This window comes from Dermacentor albipictus, chromosome 5 (genome assembly GCF_038994185.2).
Source record: "Dermacentor albipictus isolate Rhodes 1998 colony chromosome 5, USDA_Dalb.pri_finalv2, whole genome shotgun sequence".
NCBI lineage: Eukaryota > Metazoa > Arthropoda > Arachnida > Ixodida > Ixodidae > Dermacentor > Dermacentor albipictus.
In genome coordinates this window covers 147,493,343-147,517,102 of record NC_091825.1, presented here as the reverse complement: position 1 = coordinate 147,517,102, position 23,760 = coordinate 147,493,343, and the positions used below count along the sequence as shown (strand labels likewise).

The following is a 23,760-nucleotide window of genomic DNA, read 5'->3' as shown; positions in this document are numbered from 1 at the left end:
ACGCGCGTAACTGCCCGCAGTAAAAGGTTGTCTCTCAAACCAGCCTGCTTATGACCGCCGCGATCTTGGTTGCAATTCGGTACTATATCCTAACGCTAACGCTTACTTGACTTTGTCCCTCCCCCCCCCCTTTTTTTTTTGCTGATATGCGAATACTTTCATATGACCCAAGTAAAAACGACGCCTGGCGTGTATTGCCACGCTGAGCGCGTACGACCGCGTTGTAAACGAAACCGATAAATTTATTCTTTCGGCGAGCTTATTCGCGAACTGCTTTGACAAATCAACGAGTCGCAGGTCTTAAAAATTACCGGGTACTGTGACATAAAAGTGCTGGCAGGCGGACGCGAACGGCTTAAGAGGTGCGATCCTTTTGCTGTCTGCTTTTAAGGGCGTCGGGCACAACGCGGAGTCACTTCCAAATCATTGCACCGCAAGCTTGAACCGCGTTGCTACTTGAACGGCGACGCGTGAACCGAAGTGCTGTGCAATCCAACTCGCTTCGGTGACGGCGAGCGCGGGCTGCAAATGTTGCAACACTTCAGTGCCAAAAAACCAAGCCTCAGCCAGAGAGCGCTCCCCGCTGATCTCTGCTAGTGCAGACCAGTGGTGCTTCCGGAAACGACGCTAGCGTCGCGTAGCGGCGCTCGCGAGCGAGGCCCTGCCGTCCTGAGAAGCCATGAGACGGTGTGGTTGATGCAATGGCGTCGAAAGCGAGTACCAAGCACCGCCGACGTAGGCGCAACATTACGCGAATGCGCACTCTGTCCGAAGCCCACCATGTGGCCGTCGAGCATGCAATTTTCGTAAAGGCAGCGAGGCCAGTGAAACCTTACAAGACTGAGATCCCTCCCAAGTCTACCCTGCTTACCTTTCGTTTAACACCGTTATTCTCTTCATTTGTTTCTTGTTTCAATTGCTGTTTCCTTTCTTTTTTACGCCGTAGCGCAGCAGCAGGTTTGGCCAACCGACAAGCTCGCAAGCCAAGCACTTCCATGCGGTCGAACAAGGACTGCTACTGTGAACACATTTGCGCCAGCTACTTGTTTTCCGCTGTATTTTCGGAAGCTACGTCGCGAAAACGACTCGCTTAGCGTGGGCGAGGTTCTGCGTTACGTCACAGCGTAGCCAGTGTTGAGCGGTCTTGCAAGGCTGGTTTGTTGATTTAGACAGTGCTAACCTAAACGTTAACTATCCCATAACTGCTGTCACGAAGCACTATAGCTTTTCTTATGCGGCCATTTTTATTCTTCCCTTCATCCCTCTTTCACAAAAATACTCTTCAGCTAGTTGTATAGCAATTTTACCGCTTGCCGAGTGGTTCGAACCATGGTAAACGTCTCAGGCATGACGAAAAATTTAGAATGCATTAGCGAGGTCCAGGAACTTTCCTTCGTGCTTTGAGGGCATATTCAAGATCATAGGATATATATGTCATATTGACGGCCGCAAGGACCAGCGGGGAACATGAGATAGGTCATTTGATAATGCAATAACGCTATGCGAATGTGAAAGGAGCGTTGTTCCTTGTTTGTTCTTTTAGCAGGTTTGTTAGTGTTACTGCGGAATAAGCAACCATCTGTTGACATTATTGCAAGTAGAGCAAAGAAGTGTTTTTCGTCTTTCCAGTGCTGATGTCGTTATATGATGCTTGATAATGCTGGTGCTTTCGCAGTAGGTATAACACTGTCTTGAGAGACGCAGGCATCTGTAGCAAGCTCGCGAAGTTTGACTCAATAAAGCGTTATCTGTTATATTCGCACACAGCTACGCGCAACCTGAAAAAAATGGCTTCGGATTTTCGATGACGTAACGTGTAGGTTGCAGGTAGACAGCTGTTTATCATGCTTCATTAAAGTCCACGCGCTACAATGTTATAGCTGCGTGTGCAATTAAACCAGTTATACATAGCATCAAGTATGCCAGAAGCCCTCTGTTGGTCTGGCCTCGAAGAATGACAGCATTCCCGAACCAAAATTAGCTTCTCGTGATTCGGCAGCAGAGGCTCTCCAACAAATCTAGATTGTTCAGCACAACTGACGTAAAGAAAGTGACTTATACGAACAGATGATGCGTCTCTCCTGTTTCCTAAGGAGCAGAAGTGACGTCTTTCGCAAACACAAAGAGCCACGATGCTTTATTTTTACCGCTTTAGACCTCAGCGCAAATTGCGAATTCTCTTTTCTTGTCGTCATCATTGTGATGTGCACGACCCGCAGCATCGTCTGGGGCCTCTATCAGAGGGTCTTAGAAATAGCGGAACCAACGTTATCACATGCGCCACCGGCCCCATGCACGAAAGCGTCGGAGCCGAGTTTGGCTTCAGCGCATGCGCATTTCCCCAACTCCAAGGTCTAATTTAGCATACACTACCTAAAAAAATTAAATTATGGGGTTTATGTGACAAAACCACGATCTGATTATGCGGCACGTCATAAGTGGGAGGCTCCGGAAATTTGGACCACCTGATATTCTTTAACGTGCACGTAAATCTAAGCACACGGGCGTTTTCGCAGACTGGGATTCGATCCCGCGACATACACTACCTGCTTGCGCGCTTAAATGGATTCTATTAATGGGCGCAGTTTTAGGTAACTTTGCGGCGGCGGCGCTGTTTCTTGGGAAGACGAAATGTACTCTTAACTACATTTAGCGTAGCTCAATAAATAGCGTTCGCAGTCATTGCGCATGCGCGGGCCGCTGTTTCTAGCACCCTCTATGTTATAGCTGTTCCTCTCCATTCGTTTGACCGTGTGCTATCTGTTCTTGGGACCGCTTGCTTCAGCGGGGTTCTCGAGTTATACTCTCTCCGCCTCCGGTCAAACGTGATAAACAAGCAAAAAAAAAAGAAATACAGGAAAGGTGGCTGGCAAAGCAGCAGCGCTTGGTTTCCTCAAAAGTTCAATCTCTCGCCTCGCTCAAAACAGCCAGGCGGGAAGCAGTGTTGCCAAACGTCAGCGGCCTCTGCTCACTCGCTGCCGACGCTGGAAGACAGAAAAAAAAAAGCCAAGACGTCCCGTGGCCGCCCTATATATACATATAAATGTGTTGACTCTCGAGTGATTGCGAGGTTCACAAAAGGGACCGACCGCCAACCGTTACCGTTGCTTTTCTTCTTCTCCCGTCCCATCTGCGTGTGTGTGTATGTGTGCGTGTATACGTGCCATCCCCGTAAGTGGAAGCGGCGTTCTCATCGGGAGTCCTCTGGTGGATGTCTACAGAAAGCCCCGACGATGGCGCGGACACAACACATTCGAGACCGCCGCCTATTATGTGTACTGTAGACCAATCAGCGGGAGCATCGTACGCGCGACAAAGCTCAATTTTTCGCTTCCCTCGGTCCGATATTCCGTTCCGTGCTTCCTAGCCGACTACCGCCGGACCTTAAGAAAAAGAGAAATGTTACCGTACTTTTGGTGCCCGTGGCTGCTAGTAGCGCTGAGCAACTTGAGAACTGGCAGAGAGAAAGGAAGGGAGGGCGTGAAAGTGGGGTGGGGGGGATTTTTGCGTTTTAACTAAGGAAGTGAAGGTTGTTAACGTGTACTCGAACGCATCCGATTACTAGCGCTACGATAAACAAACTTAATGTGACATACCCCCTAATGTTGTATGCGTGGCAAAAGCGTCGAGCGAAACCAATCCATAGTGGCGGCATCGGCGACTCTTAACAGCGAGGCGTCCTCTGTCACGGCGTATCCCTCGGGCGGATCGCAGTGTAGTGGTTCCACGTTGGACTCAGTCTAACACTTCCAGCCCACTTCATTTTGTTTGGCTCTTCTTCATTAGAATTCTTTTTTAACCAAGTCATTCCGTACAAAACCTCCTATTTCTTTTTTGCTTTTTTCATTCGAGCAAATATTGCACATTATATCCGCATGCTCCGGCCGAGACGTTGGCGGTGCTCGGAGCACCGGTTGGCTCACGAGTACGGGTCTGTACGCTGCCAGCGCACACCTCCTCCTCAATGCCGCTGCGCACTACGTTGGCTTCGCGCTTCACGCGGGAAAGGCAGCTCACAGTTCGCGGTGACCAACGCCAACAGCGATGCCTCGCCACTTTCACGTGGCAGCAGATTGATTGATTGATTGATTGATTGATTGATTGATTGATTGATTGATTGATTGATTGGTTGATTGATTGATTGATTGATTGATTGATTGATTGATTGATTGATTGATTGATTGATTGATTGATTGATTGATTGATTGATTGATTGATTGATTGATTGAAACTTTTATCAAGAGGGATGGCCCGTTGCCTAAGATAGGGTAAGGGATCGGGTGAAAGGAAGGATGCCTGCCTCCTTAGCAAAGGACAGCAAAGCGTTAATGGGCATTGGGCAGAGTTGATTCTTCCGAGTAACGACTGGGACCGCTCGGGGTCGCGGGGCGCTGACGCGTAATCATGCGGTCATTCTCCTATTTCACGCGTTTTCTTTGTAAAGCGGAAGGAAAGTAATCACGCAAGACATGGCACACTGAAAACAACTGAATCGGATGTTTTAAAACACAAATGTTAATTTTCTAGCAAAACTCGCACCCTCAATTGAGTAATTACATGGTTCGTTTATTAATCTAATCCAATTACCGATAGCTCAATCGTGAAAAAAAATCCCCCTGGTGCGGTACGTTCACTGCTGACAGAATACGATTGGTTACATCATCGTATATTCAAAATATCATTTTCAAGATCTTGACTAACCTTAGCTGGGACGCCCTGTGTACAGAATCGTAGGTATCGATCGCCAATAGTTGCAAAGCATTCAATCAAGCTCTTCACTGAAGCTTCACTTCAGATAGATTCCAACATGAGCGTTGGATCTCTATTTGAGGCGGCCCCAATTTTCTTTCGTTTATTTTGTTCTTCTTTTTTTTCTTTCGTGCATTCCTCATTCACTGGAGTTTGTTTTTTGATGATCGGGATACCCGGCCCTTACGTGGCCTATTTTCTTCCAACTTGCTCGTCATTTAACATACAATAACAAACTGGGACGTCGTTCTCATCTTGCGAAGTGCTCACTGGGAATCGTCACACACATATATATATACATTTTTTTCCCTCCCATCCGCTTGCCCTTTTAACGATTCGCCGTCACTCCCTCGACACTAAAGCATTTCTCGATGTCACTCACGTTGACCGAAAACGGCGACTCGCTCTGTCCTGACGGTTTGGAAAGTCACAATGCGCGTTCTTTTCTGGGGGCGCGGGCGGACGTTGCGGGGCCGTTAAATGAAATGTCCGGACAGTCGGCGCGTTGCCGCGGTTCTTCGGAAACGCGTTATTCTTGTAGCTGTTTGCTCGAAGTCACACCACACGATACACATGTTTATATATATTCAAGCGCGGCGAAACCATCTATATGTACATGATCGCGTGAAAGACATTCTTGTATGTCGAGAGAATGTGTGCGCGTGCGAGTGTGTGTATGTAGCATTACCTCGTTCACAAATTACTTGAACATGTAAAAAAAAGAATTTAAGAAGATTATGACGAACTCATATCTAGGAATTTAAACGTTTTCGTGGCAGTTGATTGTTTCACTTTGAAGGAAGCTCTTTTGTAGCATAGTAGTTTTTTTTCACCCGGAAGGGGCAATAAAGAAAGATATGAAGTTAAGAAAGATTGAGATTCTGACATCTTCAAATTGTGTACAAGTCATATTAGTCTTGGCGCAAACCCCGACATAAACTTCAATGGCAGGCAGCTTCGCCATTTTATAATTAATGAGAACTTCTTGTGACGTCACAAACTGGCGACGATCGTCCGAGGCCGATAATTTTTTTATATTGTTAATAAACAAAAATACAAATGTATTCGTTCACTAAAATGAAAGCGAATTCAAACGGACATCCCCTACAATGTGGATTTTTTCTCTCTATCTCTCTCTCTTTTTTTCTTTTTTTCTTTTTAAAGAAACAGGATTCAAGTCTGCGAAGAGCTCTCGGTATCTAAATTTTCAAGCGGTCACTTCGGATGTTGTGGTTTTTACTGTAAGGAAACTAAAGATAGATTCACTTCTTAGTCGGCATTTCTCTCGACGCATGACTCATCACTCATCTCTGCAGAGAGTCGAGACGATGCCCATTAGTTTTGCCGCCTATGACACGTTTCAGGCAGGTTACGTACCTTGCGAGACTTCTCCACGATTTTGTTGTCTTTGCCCTCAGCACCACCGTAACTGAGCGGGGGTAATGTTGAAATAAATATAACTTCGCCCTTTAACCTAATGAATCTTTCCTGACATTCATATTCGTCTTGATTGCCCCTCCAGAGAAGTTTGATGCCGTAGCGTTAAGAAGAAAAGAACGAAGGTGTGCAAGAGGAGAACGCGCCTGTCGCGTTGTTCGTTCAGTGCTCTTCAAATAAATTGTGATGATAAAGACTCCCGTTCCAGGCCACTTTGTGGGAAATCCCTCAAACGTGCTTTGCCGCACGTCAACGTAAATCTGCGTCGATTTTTTTTATCTCTCTATTTATTCATGGATGCTCTTAACAGTGCGCAACAGTTCAGTTTCTGTCTGCCCGTCCTCTAGCATGCCGAACTTGTTGTGCAGATGCGCTCCGCTGTGCTAGATGAAATGCAGCGTCGTGTAAGCGACAGAGTAAGCGTCAGCTATTCAGGTGCAGAATTTACAGAGCGATCTGCACGTTATAAGATCATCAGGCTGCTGGCTGACATTCGTAAGCCGGTCAATCACGGTAGCCAGAGACATGACTCCCTAGTAAAGCCTTGCGAATTACGAAACTCCGGTGTGCTCTGCTTCTGCTTTGCTCGTTCAACGGTGACGCTTAAGTGTATGTTGGCGTACTAGCTACACTTTGTAATAAATATGGCATTAGAGTGGAGCAGTTGCTGGCAGCCCTTGCATAGTTAGTTGCGTGCACAGCGAACTACATCTGTTCTCCTGCACAAAAGGCTTTCAGAAAATTCGCCTGAAACCGATAAAGAGAAGTTCGCATCGGTTCGGAAGTGCGAGTGCTAAATGCTAGCGGGCCAGGCTGACCCAGCCTGCGCGCGAATAGTGCATTGACTTGCAGAGATATCTGCAGAGTATGGTCAACGCGTGCACTTGGGAGCAACAACTAATTATTATTAATTCCCGTTTCTCCTTTGAATAAAGTGGACGTATTGCGCCTAACGTGGACGTCTATTAAGCAATTTATCTTGCAGCACTTCGAAACAAATTTAAGCTGCCGTAGCACTTCAACACTAACGGAATCTTTCTCATAAAAGTTGCGCCGGCGTAGTCGTTGGGTTGGCAGTGTACAGACAGTAACGAGCAGCGAATGCATGCAAAAACGCATGGAAACGAATACGCGTAAACTCGGCCTGGTTGGGCTGCGTCCGAGCCGAGCCATTCGCCTAAGACCCACAAAAAAAAAAACGAAAACCGAACACGATCACAGTATTGATCCCGTTCGATGCCGGTCAATTTTGTACCGATCGTTCCACAACGACTTAACCACTAACGCACGAGCAAGGCTTTGCGAATTATGTGAATTAACCCATGATTGGCCTCATGGCGCTTCTATCTTGCATGACGCTGCGCAGTCGAGGACAGACAGAGAGCGAGTTAACACGGTTTCTTCCAAACATTGGCTCTGTATTTGCTCAAAAGCGGGTTGTGGTCGTCACACGAAATGCGTTGTCTTTTTTTTTTTTCATCTTTGTTACAAAACGTCGATTGTGGCGTCCTATAGGTGCTGATAACGAGTTGCCAAGCTTATTGCAAAAGGGTACGCATTTGGGCTGGTTGGTTCATGATTCCGAGCAATAAAAACAGCGCTAAACGACAGGACGAGTGAAGCGCCGTTGTCTGTGTCCCTTCACTCGTCCTGTCGTTTAGCGCTGTTTTTATTGCTCGAAAGCTTATTGCGTTAGTATTTGTTACTAGGATACTTCGTTTCTCTCGATCTATTGTGCATATTAGGAGTGTCTTCTTACGTATTTGTTCATGATGTGACCGGAAAAAAAAAAGGAGCAATGTAATTCACTTACGTCCATACCACATCACCGATTCATATGAGACGAACGCCGGTTCCTTTTCGCATCCGTGGTTATCAATGTACGTATTATATCTGTAGAATTACAGCGAGTGTTTGTATAGCACATGCCGGTGCGTTCGGGCCTCACGTTTCCTCCTTGTCTATGTTACCACTGACGAGATGAAAAGAGAAATGTGGAGTTTTATCGTAGGGAAAAAAGACTTTAAAAAAAACTAACAAAAAATGTATGTGTCTCGACGATGCGTGACAAGTGTGTACGTGCTTTAGTTTCTAGTAAAAAGTTTGAAAAGTTTATCTGTCCCTTGACTGTGTTTCTTTTCTTCTTGAAATGCGTGCCATATGCTGTGTAGAGAAACGAAGCACCAGCCCAACAATCAGACTTTCTTCCTTATATTATTATTATTATTATTATTATTATTATTATTATTATTATTATTATTATTATTATTATTATTATTATTATTATTATTATTATTATATGTGTGCTTCGGAGAGGTTGGCATCATCGGTGACACCGGCTAGTTCATCACACTTTTTCAAACAATGCACATCAAAGATAGGCCGGCTCAAACATACTAAAAATTTTTTAAAAAAGGTGAGTAAATGTCAAAAGGCGCCAATCCATACAGTTTACAGAAGGTTAAAGCTCGCGCCAGTCTTGCTACGCAGGTAAATCATTGTTTGAAAGTTACTCCTAAATGCTCAAGAAGTCTTCATGCATGGGCTCTACACACGAGGCGTGTATTTTTTACGTGGACCACATCAAAAACAAGTACATCAATAGCATTATTTGATACCTACATAGATGTAATGCCGTCCGCAACTGAACGCCCTAACGACTGAGGAGCATCTATAGTAGGGTACAATTTTAGAAGCCAGTGGCATTTGCCCTTCAAAGGCGGATGCACACGAGCCTCCACCAATGGGCGCACACTCTAGACTGACGTCATGACAACACAGCCGGTGGCTCCGCCGACGGAAAACATTGTCGCCCGTGCTTCGAACTGGGAAGGACTTTCGAGTAGGACTATCTATTTCTTTAGTCGCGGAGGCAATTGGCTGCTGCACTTCGGCTGCTGCACTTTTTAAGGGCGGGGCCTTTCTTGCCTGAAGTTGTCCTGGACTATAGATGAGTTACACTTATCTGGCGCCCCACGGCAATTACAGTAGCAAAACAACAGAGCAGCACACCTACGGATGGACGTAGAGTGCAGAGTTTATTAAAGGAGAGATGTGTGATACTAAAGCAACGCGTATTGTTTTAAAGGGATTCAAATGCGATGAGGTTTGTTACATAATCAATTGCTCTGCCTAAATAGAGGCAGCAAATTCGTATGTACGCTGCCTAAAAGCGATAAATTCTTACAGAATGACTGGACATTTCTTGAGCAGAAGTTCGCTGTCTTGTGCGTTTGCTGTGCGTTTGATGTGCGTTTGCTCAGAAGGCTGGTGCCCCCTGCGCAACAACTGTGGCTCTCCTGCGGCAGAATCGATCAGGAAAAGTCTCCACTTGCATCAACCTCTCTCTGTCGAGGCTCCTATAACTTTCACTACCATCCCTTAATATTCGAACAGAAATGAGAGTCTACAATTTTGAATAGTGAATTAGCGACTAGAAGACGAATCTAATAGCAAGGACTATTCCATTCGTATTCTAACTTTACAATATTCGGGCACCTTCACTATACACTGTGAATAAAACCGCTACGTTATTTGGTTTTCTTCTGCCATCATTTTTGCGAACGAGTGGTTTTGTCGCCTTTCAGGCTTTTGTTCTTGAGTTATCTTTTTCATGTGTTATTCATTTCTTTTGTTTTGCTCACGTTTATGTGGTATTTATTTCATTTTGCATTGCTCACTTTCAGCCTTTTCACTTCCACGTGTATGCGGTCGTTTTTATATTCCGAGAAGATTCTGCTATCCTAAAAAAAAAGATTGGCTTTTACGTCCATCCTGCTTACTGTTGGTTGTCGGGTTACACGTACCATCTTCTATAAAAGCCGTGCTGTTTTTCAATAAATATTCAGTTGCAAGTACCGCCCTGCGTTGGCGTCTCCCTCCTACCTGTGCCTGTAGCGGTTTTATTCGCAATGTCCCACGAACTGGCCTACAACTTTACCTTGCTAAAATTTACTATACACAGTTCCTCGTCTTTCTGCACGCCACTGTAAGCATTGTGGTCGGGCATGAAATAAGTGGTGGCTGGCCCATGCCGCCATCTCACTCATCCACGCTAAGGACGTTGCTGAACGGAGGGACTTGTGAACTTGTGAGGAATATGGGATTTATTTACAATATTTACATAAAGGGTGGAGAACGTTACATTTCATCAGTCTAACATGACTGAATAATAAAGCACACCGAACAGCCGACAACGGCTGCTTAAAAACACTCTGTACTCCATAGATCCCTAGGTGAGGGAAAACTGCTGTTCAACCTTCGACCAATGGGAGCGTCGAAAGGCATCGCAGTCGACCCGCCCCTGAGGGGGAGGGTTTCACTGTTTGGTTTCACTGAACACTCGAGGGGAGTGGGCCGTTGTAGACAGGTGTTGATACGCTTGACCCAAGCAGGCGCCTCTTGATTTCAGAGCTGACCCCACAGTTAGACGCCGCGTCTGTCCATTGACTGTAAAGATTTTCTGGGGCCCGTGAGAAAGCACCGCAATACACCATCTTCCAGGAGCTATCTTGCTCCAAGTAGGCCGTGAAGGCGACAGCGAATCAACTAACAATACTCGGTCCGCCGAACGTGGCTTGATTCGCTGGCGTCGCTGGCTGTCTACAGGAGGCGCATTGTTGTATTTACAAAGCTAGTCGTCGCAGCGGGCTGGGAAAATTTTGCAGGTGGGTACCCCTGCAGGCCGATCGTAACACCACTCTCTACTGTGGCTGTCCCGGCAGCTATACCTCCCGTTTCGTTTTATTACGTTTCGAAAGAGGGAAGTCAGCGATGACGATGACAAGAGCGGTAACGCAAGATGTCTTTATGTATTTATAATTTATTGTTTCAATGCAGTGGCGTTTTTAAAGCATCGAGTCCAGTTCGACGTCGTGCAAAAATTGCAACGTGATCTGCACTGTCCTGCGACGCATTTCGGATGGGATCAATGACCCAAAATAAAGACCTCCGAGAATGAGCGCGCGTTGCTGCTTGCCAGAGAACAGAACGCCTGTGGCACGCGCCCGCGCATGCGCTGGACGTACGCAAAATAGGTAGTTGCACTAGCATCTGAATACAACGCCACCGGCCGGAACAATGCCACGGCCCCAGAACGTTTTCTCTGCAACAAACTTTGTGCCACAGGAGCTTAGTTTCGGTGGTTTACAAAACATTGAACTCGGGGTCGAGATTAACGAAGACGCCTGCGACGAAGGTCTGCTTGAGCCCGTGGCCGTCAGATGCGAAACCTCGGATAACAAAATCAAGCAGAGGGTTTGTATCTGCTCTCGAAAAAGTAAGGCACGCGCATGGAGCCATCGTGCAAGGTACAGGGCTTAGCGCAGTACCCGCAAGTTCACTGCGTACCAGATCGCAAAGCCCAATAACCAAATGAAATTTTATTTTGTGGCCCTTCAGCTGCGTGCATCCCACAAGCTCTGCAATGTCCAGACAAAAAAAATAATGACCGTTTCTTTCTTTTGAGTGTGAAAATCTTTAATGCGGTCTTGGCATCACAAGACACGCAGTTGACACGCGAAGTAGCTGGTCTCAAACGAAGCTAACTGCACCCCAGACATCAATGAAGAACAAAAGTGAGCAGTCAAGGTATCCAGTGTGTCTGTCCCGCACAATATTTACACTGTCGATTATGTGTTGAAACCGGTGAGAACCGTTCTGGTCTCCGTTCTCACAATTATGAAAGCTCTTGAAATAAGCACAAGGATATTGAGTAGCAAAATGCCTGTCCTTCTCTTCCGCTACATCACAACAAAAAGAAATCAGGTATCCACAAAAAAAAATCTAGATAGCTTGAAGTTTCGTTTCGGGAAACCCTTACAGCACTGCGCAAGCACACTTGTAGTCCATTTCCTTGGGCCTGTTGATATAGTCCATAGCGTTGGGCAGGTTCCTGATCACGCAGGCTGTGTAGAACCAGCGCGGCGGCGCGTAGCCCGGAATGGAGTGCCATTTCTGGTCATCACCCGAGAAGTACTCGAGACAGCGCTTGTAGTCCTTCTGGTTGGCTTCGCCGATCGCGTAGATTTTGTCGTCCAAAACCACGGCGACGACCTTGTCCGTGAAGGTCTTGGTCTTGGAGCCTTTGGACCACTTGCCACGTTTAGGGTCGTAGACCTCACACACGCTCGACTTTCTCGAGAGTCCGCCAATGACGTAGATTTTGTTCCTGTAGGATACAAGACCGTGGAAAAGCCGCTCGGTCTTCATCGGCGCTACGATCGTCCACCTGTCAGTCTCGGGATCGTACGCTTCGGCCGAACGAAGAAGCTTCTCCGTAGACATGCCGCCAACGATGTAGACGCGGCCCGCGCAAGAGGCCGCCCCGGCGCCGAGCCGAGGATGGTTCATGCGGCTTGCGGTACGCCAAGTGTCCGTGGCGGTGTCGTATTCCTCGGCGGTGTCCAGCGTAACGATGCCGTTGGGCGAACCGCCGATGCAGTACACGCGGTCGTCGAGGACAGCTATACCGAAGAAGGCCCGCAATTGCCTCATTGGCGTTATGGCCGACCACTTCACGGCGGCTGCGTCGAAGCAGTAACAAAACGGACACAGCCTCGCGATGTCAGCGCCCATGACGTAGATTCTGTGACCCACCGAGACGCACTGCAGGCCGAAGACCAGGTCCTGCCTGAAGTCAGTCTGCACAGTGTTCCACTCGTTGGTCTTGTAGTCGTACACCTCCCAGGTATTGCTCTTGTAGCCGCGGTGTATGCCGCCGTACACGAACATGATCTCGGCAGGCACCCGCTGCACGAACATGCTGTGGGTGGGATTTAAGAGGCACGCGTCGCGTCCCGACTGCTGAATTGTGTAGCACCGCTTGACGATCGTCTTGCAGAACGTGTTCTTGGAGATGAAAGGATTGCGCATGACCACCTTTCTCAGGTAGCTGTCCTTCATGAGGCAGAAACGGATGTGTGGCAGCAGCTTGTCCAGACACGCGTAGCGTTCCTCGGGATCGGACTTTATCCAAAACACGGTCGCTTCCCAAACGGTCTCCTCGCGGCGTACCTTGAGTTCGTCCGACGCGAGCAGGTCAACCAAGTTCTGTAGGCTCAGACTGCGGAAGTCGCAATTTTCCGAGTACACCCGCTCGAAGTTGTCGAGCAGGAAGCGGAGCGCCAGCTTGCGCAGCGGTTCGAGGTGAAAGAAGCGCGCCATCTCCAGGACCCTGACGCAGTTGTCCAGGTCCACGTTGCGCGACATGAACGCGCAGCACTCGCTGAGCAGCCCATCGACGAGCAACTGATCCGCCGCGACGGTCAGTTGTGCGACGTTGTCGGCCGTGATCGCCACGTCTCCCGCGCTGGCGTACGCAACGATGGCCTGCAGTTCTTCCTTCGTCACCCCGGGGATGAGGAAGTCGCCTTGGCTCGCCTTGGATAGCGGCCCGTTGAAGAGCGACTCGAAGTACTCGCTGCAGGCACTGAGCGTGTCCTTGAAGACCGCGACGCATCCGCCATCGGAGGTCCGCAGGGTGGCCAGCGAGGTGAGGACAACATCGCTCATGACTCGACGAATCGCATCCGGCCGCACCTCTCTTCGGAAGTCACCGGGATAGGTCTGCTCTTGCACCTGGTCTGTACTGACCGGCAGATCGCGACGGGCTCGAAAGGGAACAGCGGCGAAGCCAATGCAGTAGGCAAGGTCTCGCGTCGGTCGCTGCGGTTTGCGACGCGAGAATTTAATCGCGGCGGCGGCGTAGACGGAAATTTAGTCGTGGTTTTCGGTGTCTCGAGGTGACCGCTGCATGCGAGAGCCGCGGTGGGGCTCAGGCCAGTGAGCGCGCGAACGGTAGCTTGCTTGCTCCTCAGAGGCGCTTACCCATTACGGCCGACTGGCTAAGAAGCCGCGACACTGAGGCGAAGCAAAAAGGTGCGCAATGTCCAGCAATGGCGCCGAGAAAACCGCTCAATTAAAAAATTATTGCTCTTTCTTTTATATTCTTTTATATTTTTTATTGCTGTGTGTACTTTTCATCGCCTCCAGTGCGGCGAGCTCCCCTAGCGGGCATATGTGCCATGCATGATTTGAGGTCACAGTCACAATATCCATTCTTCCTCATGAAGAATGAGTGAGTGAGTGAATAAACTTTTATTTGGTCCAGCAAAGCGCGATAAAACGCGCACCTGGCTAATCCCACGACGGGACTGACAGATCTAGTCTGCCGGCCCGATCGCGGGCGCGCTGGACGGCCAGGATTTGATCCTCAAAGACGGGACTGTCCCGTGTAGTTTAATCATCAGCAAAAGTCACGTGCAGTATGCAACCACGACGGAAATTAAGGAATGGACTTTCACAGCGCTGAACTAACAACCCAAGCCTTATTTTCCTGAGAGCAGCCATGAATATACGCTTAAAACCACCGAAATATAAAAAATGGCTGTAGCTTAGCTAAGGTTAAGCCCAGGATGCGAAGCATACTAGCCTTTATTTTATTTGTTGAACCACTGTTTAGCCTGGTGAACTGCTGTTGCTTGGCTATATTTGGTTCGGCTAGACGAAGAAACAACTCATGCGTTACTCTGCTTCGCCTTCAAGAGTGGAACGCGACAGCGTTCCCGTCGACCCGCCAAGGGGTGTAAGACAATGGGCTACGGCGCAGCGACTACGCGCCCCGCACTGGACGCGGTAAGCGTCGAGCAACGCAGCGTTCGGCGCGGCAACGAAATGTGCACCTGAGCAAGCGACGCACGCCTGAGCCTTAGAAACAGCTCGTTTCTAAGGCAACACCGCATTCACTAGAAGCGCGTTTGTACCGCTTTGAAGCATCGTACTCGTGGCTCAGTGGTAGCGTCTCCGTCTCACACTCCGGAGACCCTGGTACGATTCCCACCCAGCCCATCTTGCAAGAGTTGAGCCAAAGCCACCTAGAAAATCAGTCTCTGTAGCACGCCGCAACCTTCCTTTCTCATTCCAACGAGCATCTCTGTCTCCAGGAGGCATCTCACCTCGTGAGTGTCTAGCAGACGACGCCGCGAGCGACGGCGCGAGTTGGAGCCCCGTTTCTCCTCTGTCGTGACGTCACGGTGTCACGTGGTATTGAAGGCGACACCGCCGCGCCTGAGGAGCTGGGTTGAGCTCTCGTAATATGCTTCGCATAAAAACATAAAATGCTAACAGAGCAACAGCACGAAAATGTACTCTGCAGAAGCATATCTCCACCGCACTTTTCACTAATCACGTTTGCACTCCTTACTTGAGAAGGACAACAAATCTACATTGACGCACTTGTCACCCCGTTTCAAAATTTCTTGCGCTTCGAGCATTTCACTGGTAGGTCTATTTATTGCTATGCGATTACGCAACCACGCTCGTAACAATGAGTACCAGCGTGCTCACTAACAACGCCCTTCCGAAATTCTTCCCGCAAGAAAAGAAAGAAAGAAAAGCAAACTGATGTCAAATATGAAAGTTAGTCGCGGTGGCGCAGGCTCCAGCGGTTCAGCACAAGGGCAAGATATCAGTTGCAATTATCCCGTAAACTTGGCATCGGATAAGCTGCAACGTAAAGCGGATCGGCAAACGAGCTAGTGTCAGTGTCGCGTTTTCTGGAACTGACAAACTTTCGAGAATACGCCGTCAGGCCATCGCTAGCTCAGGTTCTAGGAAAGCGTGCACCACTAAGCGTAAGAACAGTTCGTGCCGTGTGGTGAAGGCGTCGTATAGCAGTACATGTCAATATCGTGCAAGAGTGAGTATGTAGGCCAAGCTGTCCGATGCCTAAATGAAGGGCTTCGAGAAGATAGGGATTCTGTCGAAAAGGTTGTTAGCGCACGTTGGTGCGCACTGTCGTGATGGTGGTTACCGGTGTAGCGCCATGCCAATGGTGTGGGGCCACGCCAACCCTACACCAAATTACGTGGGAGTGCGCACTACACAACATAGAACACCCAGACACGAACACCACGAGGGAGCAATGGGAGGAACTGCTGTCCAGCTCGGCCCTCGATGACCAGCTGATAAAGAGAGCCGAGAAGATGGCAAGAGCCAGCGGAGCCCTGGACTAAGGGCCCCGACCATTAGCGGTTTTTCTAATTATTCTTTTAATAAAGTTTATCTGCCTACCAACACCTTGCCTCAGGCTCTGGCCACAGGCCCCGATTCGATGCGCGTGCAGCACCCGTCGAGGAGGAGGAAGTCAGCTCCCGGCCGCGCAGCGCGCGCAGTGCGATGTAAAAAATAAATGGAACAGTTTAAACCGCAACGCTGCCGGAGCTGGGGCTTCCTCGCATTAGCTCAGACCCCGGCATACGTTCCCACCAGCGAATTCTCTTGAAACACACTCTTTGCCCGAGCTCGGTAGACGAAGCGCGGAGGGAGAGGAGCAGGCCGCCGAAATTTGCCTGAGCCAATGGTACAAAGATAAGTAAACGCTCAAGAACTGGTTATTCATTTCATTGATGTATATGATTTGGTCAGATTCATTCGAAATATGACTCTCGGTGTCTAGTCGTGGCTAGTTCAGCATCCGCCAATACATTGTGTCAAATAGGCAGTTGAATTCCCTTGCAAGCTTGGAACATTATTTGATATCACGCTTGTTTCCTTTAGATTATCTACTCTTATGTCCATGCAAATAAGGAGAGCCAGTAAAAACAAATAAGCTACGATTGCTGAAAAGTTTATTAACGTCAAATAAATACGCCGTCTTACTTATGATACATGCATTGCTCGCCTTTGCAACAAATGTAATATGTATATCAAAGTTACGCCCTGTCGTCTAATTTCTGCTGCGTTTGCTGTCCAAGATCAGTACGTTAAAGGAGACAAGCGGCTCAAAACGGCAAGGACAGGAACAGAGAGTGAGTAACAGGTTCGTTGAAGAGTGGCACGTAACTAGGTTGTCTGGCACCCGGGGCCCATAGGTCTTCTGTCACCCCCCCTCCCCCGGGTGTAGTTGAGGAAGGTGAGGATATCGACAATTTCCGGGTGTCTTCAGACGTATATGACACCCCCCCCCCCCCACTGGCCCCTTGCACCCCCCCCCCCCCCCGTTGCTATGCCACTGGGAACATGCCCACAGACACACACACAAAGACGATACAAAAGTTGCAGATACAAAAGTTGATAGTTCGCCTAAGTCCCGTTACTCTGCACACGTCTATTTCTTGTTTTTTTTTTTTTGCGCCGCTTGCTTCCCTTCGACATGAACATCTAACTAGCATAAAGCGAGATTCTGCTTGAGCAGTAGATGTTGCACCTTTTTCGCGATATTTATTCGCGGCAGTCCTCGTATTGCTTTTCCTAATCGAGAGAGAGAGATAGAGAAAGAAACGTTTAATGATATGAAATGCAGAGAGGTCAAACTAAAATAAATTCCCGTAGCCAGCCCTAATGAAATATCACATACATTAAACATGCGTTTGAACTCTCTTTATTTACAACTGAAAACCGTATACGCTGCCGTTTCCCGAAGCCGTGCTCCTCGCATTTCGCCATCCGTGTTCTGCGGTGGAAGATCTCCGGGTTCTGCGGTGCCTGCGGAGTCGGAAGGCGCACTCTGCCTCAATCCACTTTGAGTTCGGCGTCGGCCTGCTTGGAAGCACTCGAGCCGGCGAAGTAGGGGTGTGCCAAGGCGTCTCGGGCCGATATCCTCTTGCCGGGAACGTAGCGGAGCATCTTCTCGAGCAGGTCGACCGCATCGCCGTCCACCTCCGGGAGCAGCTCGGACAGGACGCTCGCCTTCCAGAAGGGAAAGTTCGGCTTGTAGTTGGGCAGCTGCGCCACGTGGGGCCACGTCTCGTCCGTCGGCGTGCCCAGGACGCGGAATATGCGGAACAGCTGCTCGATCTCCGACTCCCCGCGGAACAGAACCTTGCCCGTGGCCAGTTCGAAGAAGATGCATCCGATGCTCCAAACATCGACGGGCGTCGAATAGCGGCGGGTGCCCATGATGACTTCGGGGGCTCGGTACCACAGGGTGACCACCTCGTGCGTGTACGGGCGCGCGGTTAGCGTGAGCGCGCGGCACAAGCCGAAGTCGGCCACCTTGATCGTGTCCCCCTGGTCGATAAGCAGGTTGGCGGGCTTCAGGTCACGGTGCAGTACTCGCCGCTGGTGGCAGTAGACGATGGCGTCAAGGATCTGGCGAACGTACTTTTTGACCACGGCGGCATCCAGCTTCTTGTCCTTGGGCAGCGTGTCCAGGCGCTTCCTGAGGTCCATGGCCATATACTCAAACACCAAGTACATGGCGCTGTTGGATCCCGGCATGACGACGTCTACGAGGCGCACTATGTTCTCGTGCGTCAGCTCCTTGAGGAGGGTCACCTCTCGTATGGTCGTCGACGGCACTCCTTCGTCTGCGTTCTCGACGCGGACCTTCTTCATCGCCACGGTCTTGTTGCTCCGCTTGCACCTCGCCTTGTACACGACGCCGTACGTGCCTTCCCCGATCTTCTCCATCATGACGTAGTTGTCCATGCTGTCCAGGCCGGCCTCGATGCGTCTCCGCGAGGACTGCAGCGGCACGAAGGTTCGTGGTCGAGGCAGCTGCAGTATCCGCGGTAAACGGTCCCCGGGGATCGTTTGAACAAGGCGGGTAGCAGCTCGAGACTGCCCGACCGCGCGCATACGCTGCTCGCGAAAGGCGCGCCAGCGCCACGCATAGGCAGGCATGCTATAGCTGCTGAAAAAATAACGAGGTGATGTGGCCGCACGCTATTCCGTCCCTTTTCCTTTCCCTTCCGTGTGCAGGTAATAAACGTATACGTGAAATGCAATGTCGTTCCTCACAGACTGAATTAGTATGGCCTTTGTTGTGTCGGCAGCGGCAGGCAAGCGGGGGGGCCCCGACCAGCGAACGCGCGGCTAGCGCCGGCGCAGTGAAGGAGACTCGGAGCGAACTGCTCCCGATGAAAACCGGAACGAAGACTCGACCGACCCTCGGCCGTTTATTCTTAAAAAGGCTTCACACGCCAGATCACACCTCCCGATTGGTCCAATGTTCGTCACATGACAGAAGGGGGGTGCGCCATCTAGCTAAACAACTACAAAACATACATGTGCGATGACACATAGATCTGACAGGGGGCGACACTATACTACAGCCTTCAAACACGCAGCGCTTACATATGATAGCGAGAAGAAAATAATGATGATGGGTGAATGAGCGCGGAGGCGCATCACAACGTATGAAGAGGACGTATGATCTCATAACTGCGCTAAGTATGGAATGAAAACATACACACAAATGAAATTATGCGCAGCACAAGCGTAGTCATGACAAGCTCAATGGCACGATAGGTTACAGGACGCACCAACTATATCCAAGCAGCATGCATACGCAACCGACCGGCATTTGTGCAGGCTTCTATGACTGCCGCCAAAATGACAATGCTTAGAGCTAAGGCTTCTGCAGGGTCGGAATCTCGCCGAGTGTGTATATACAGCTACAACAAACAGGCTTATAATAGTGCTGTATGCTGACCGGCAAAGTAGCGCCAGAGAGCGCACCCCTCTTCTGAGTAATAATTAAACAGAAAACGCCTACATAAAACCTGAACACATAATGCGGGCCCTCACAGATATATCTAAAGCATACCAACCTCTTACTGTAATCGCGCATTATATTCAACGGCTTATTCGATTTGATCTTTCTTTGATATTAGCCATTGGGTATTTGCCACACCAATCCTGCAGAATGTGTATGTCCTTCAATGTAGTTAAATATTGATGCGTGAACATTCTGTATCGTTTTCCGGCGACCATTTATTTACCTAACCACCATTACAAATATCAGAAACAAGATACGCTTTTCTCGAATGTTGTCACCGCTCTATAGCGATGATGATGATAATTATTAATTCAACAATGAGACAAACCCGATGTGAGGATAGGACGAGAAACGAGCAGTATTTAGATATTTTTTTAATGTCAACAAAAATATGAAAGAAACCGATCATAATAAATCAAACAAGATGGGGTGTAATGGCCACTCCTCCCTCAGCAAGCATCAGACATCGTCCTCGCAACATCACTATTGATCGCCGTTTACAGCGCCGCTGCATGGGCGCTGCCATCTTTGAAGACGTGACCGCGCCACCATGGAGAGCCTTCTGGCTTCCCCTACCCGATAATGGACGACCTTCTGAGTAAATGCAGAGTGCCAGTAAGTGCCAGTTAGTGCCAGGAAATGTTTAACGTTGTTTTGACTGGTTCTCGGAACGACCCGTATTTCCCAACGTGCAGGAGACTGAGTCCCCGGATATGTATAGACAGCGAGGACAGACAGAGCTGCCCACTAAACTACGCAGTTATATCAGCTTATCTGCCACCGAATTATTCATTCGGATAAGAATAGCAATAAATAAAATTTTGCGACCAAAGTGCAATTGACGTTTTTTTTTTTTTTTGCGCTTTAACAGAACTGCAACCGCTTAATGATATTTCGTTGTGCTTTGCTTGTTCAGAACAAAAATTTGCATTGAACCACCACCTTTTTAATTGCTCTACTCGCCACAGCGTAGGAAAATAGTATGTTTCCGCGAGAGATGTTCCCGGTTTATCGTCACCACTGCGATTACGCGTACGTGCGAACCCTGACTCTCCTCCTGTTAATAAAATGCGCCTAACCGGACGCGAAACCTTCGTTGCGAAGCACGACACATCGCAGACATCAAAAGTGTACGAGAGGACATTCGGTCGTTCCTAGCTCACTCACGCTCGTAACTGTTGGTATCGCATTCATATCGGAGCGAAACGTCTCTTTTCCGAATTCTAATAGCTGTATATATCTGTAAAGATACTCATTCACCTATCACAGGCAACCATTTATTTACTAGAAGGCACAGCCTGCACAACACGTGAACTCGCGTGTACGCTAATACCGCGTGTATTAATTCAAATAAGAAAAAAGAAGTCGAACGTACCGGTCATGGCAACGGCTTTGTTGATGCACAAGGGGGAGACGCCATCCCGCTTGTCGTCTGCTGCGCGCTCGGCGAGCGCGCGATTTTCTCGTAAGACGCAAATGGAAACGAGCGCGAGTTATGTTTGCCGTTGCCTTCTGTTCTGTCGTTTTCCGCCTGTTCCTTATTGTCATGGAAACTGATTTTTTGTGTGTGCGTGGTTGTTCACGTATTAATTAATTGACAGCAAGCGTGTTTCTTAAAACGTCACCCTAATCCGTTCGAGAAACGCGAGCCAGCACGCCATAGGGCGCGGCTATTACGTTTCGGCAGGACATCAATAAGCAGAGAAATGTGCTTAATTTCGCATTTTTACTACCAACTTTTGCACAGCAAGGGATACAATACACAAACCAGCATTGCGGAGCTGCGTACCTCGTATCTATAGTACCAAGTACACATATTCTAACTTGTGGGTGAACTGCGCAAGGACTGGACAAGAAAGGAAACAAACACGCTCGTGTTTGTTTCCTTTCTTGTTCTTTCCTCGCGCAGTTCACCCACAAGTTAATATGCACCAACAAGCCCAGCTAAAGACCTTTCTACACAGTCTATACGCGCGTAAGTACGTAACAGAGCTTCTTACAATTTTCTGAATAGAAAAAGTCATGTTCTTTTGCTTTGTATGAGACAAGCTTAATAAGCAACTCGTTTGTCGGTGCTACCTGATGACAGGAGCTGCTGTCGACAGGTAGCATCAATGTCTTCACACGCCACAGACAAATGTACCGCGTACGCAAGACCCTTCCTCTCGTCTTATAGCCGTTTCAGTAAGGTTAGCGGTTATTCGCTATATAACGATTGCATAAAAAGCGTGCGTATACCTTTCATTCTCTTCTTAGCGGAAAAAAAGTGGCCCTTCTGTATGTCCCCGCGTCGGCCAAGTATAGAACCGCGCAACGCGCATTGTGGCCTTTCTTCTGTGTTCCTTTCATTACTGGAACACTGGCCGATGGAGAAACATAACCTTGCAGCGCACAGCAGACCGGTGTGCACGTCTGTGCAGTGAGCGCCAGGAGCAGACGAACAGAAATGTCAGCTGAAGCGATAACAGCGACAGTGGCGCCTGTTGGCGCAACGAATGACGCAACTAAATACAAAAAGAGTACGGCCAAAACAAAATAGGAGGAATCGCATTTTATTTCTACATAAAATTCCGTCATTCTACTTTATTAAGTATGCGTAGGTCCCAGAGATAGAGCTAAATATGTAAAATGTATTTATTTTTCCGTTAGCCACCGGAAACATGGCGACGATAAGTGCCAGAATCGGCTGTCGTGTCCATATTGTTACGCAAAGGACGAGTCAGTAAGACGAGCAACTATTTACAGGTTACATTTACAACAGCGGTTGACCGGTTAGATTCACAGCGCGAGCCCAGTTTGGTGTTCGTCGTCTTTTCTCGAGTGATGGCGCCCACGCGCCTCGTTCAAACAAGCAAATATCGCACGCGTGTAGCAATATTATTGTATGAAACCATAGAAACTCTATGGATGAAACTCTATGGTTGTGTCCACCGTGGAGGAAGGCAAAACGGGAGGGAGCATTACGTCACGCAGCCAGCCTTGGCAAGCGAACCATATAGTTTCCTACAATATGAAACTCTATGAGGCGAGCCCTTTGCTCAGTGGCGGCCCAACATGAGACCTCTTGTGTCGAGATCACGAAGCAAAAATCGAGATTTGCTAAGACGGCTGGTTTAGGCTGGTCGCGCCTATTTCAGCCGCTTTTCTTCTCCTAGGCAGTGCGCTCGGTTTCCCTGGCGTCTTTCGCTGCCTGTCGTGCCTCATTCAGCCGGCTTTATTCATCTAGCTGGGCAGCAGCGTCCATATGGAATGCCTTTGCGAACATGCACTACACCCATTTTAACATTGTTACTAGTATCCAATCTGCTTTGCCGGTTGCCATTTAATGCTTACATCTACTCTTGATTACGGGAGCCAGCAATTTCTTTAAACCTCCTTCGCTGCGCTCGGAAGATGCCGTATGGCGTCGGAGGCGGTGGCGCCATCTATTTCACGCTCTGCAAGCTAACCACTTTAAACGGTCCAAAGCTCCAGAGTGTAGCTCGTGGCTTGTGAAGGAGCACGAGGACCCTAAACAAGATTCCAATAGAAACCTATACTTGTCTTATACGAAATATATTCCTCTAGCAAGTAAAACTTACAGGTCCCGTAGCAAAATGTACAGGTCCCATCAAAATTTTTTGATCCTGTCTCGGGGCAATACAATGTTGTACAAGAGAAGTAAAATGCTTTACGAGTCTCAATTGAAGCAATAGTAGCGATACAAATGTGTGTTGCACAAATAAAACGCTTATATGCCCCAATAGATAGATGCATTAGAAGTAGCGATTACAATGTAAACTTCTATTAGTAGCATTGCTCGGCAAGAAGCCGACCGAGCCTACGTGCCAAGCATCAAGGATGAAGGCTTAGAAGGCGCAATTATGCATTCAAAGCTGTATGCTTGTTGCACTGGGGACATTTAGGCACCGTTTGCTTCAGTGCACAATTTCGCAGACATCAGAATTGGCAGCCAGCACACCTGTAGAGGTAGCACAGATTGGACAATTTATAGGCCACAATTCGTTCTAGAAGTGCCCTCCTGTGTGTGAGCTCTCTTGCAAGGCAGCAGAAGCAACTGCGATCAGCAAAGT

The 23,760-nt window shown here is 48.5% G+C and overlaps 2 protein-coding genes across 2 annotated transcripts; both read right to left on the bottom strand.

Moving 5' to 3' along the window:
* Positions 1–12,003: 12,003 nt before the first annotated feature.
* Positions 12,004–13,698, bottom strand: LOC135906231 (kelch-like protein 10). The gene has a single exon (XM_065437521.2). The coding sequence runs from the start codon at positions 13,696–13,698 to the stop codon at positions 12,004–12,006; it is 1,695 nt and encodes a 564-aa protein (XP_065293593.1).
* Positions 13,699–17,548: 3,850 nt separating this feature from the next.
* LOC135906233 (cyclin-dependent kinase 1-A-like) lies at positions 17,549–18,825 on the bottom strand. The gene has a single exon (XM_065437526.1). It carries the CDS (start codon positions 18,808–18,810, stop codon positions 17,698–17,700), a length of 1,113 nt encoding a protein of 370 aa, XP_065293598.1. The 5' UTR covers positions 18,811–18,825; the 3' UTR covers positions 17,549–17,697.
* Between the last annotated feature and the right edge of the window lie 4,935 nt (positions 18,826–23,760).

Bases quoted from the DNA above. Each gene is read 5' to 3' on its own strand.
- LOC135906231 (XM_065437521.2), bottom strand. From the start codon at position 13,698: ATGAGCGATGTTGTCCTCACCTCGCTGGCCACCCTGCGGACCTCCGAT.
- LOC135906233 (XM_065437526.1), bottom strand. From the start codon at position 18,810: ATGCCTGCCTATGCGTGGCGCTGGCGCGCCTTTCGCGAGCAGCGTATG.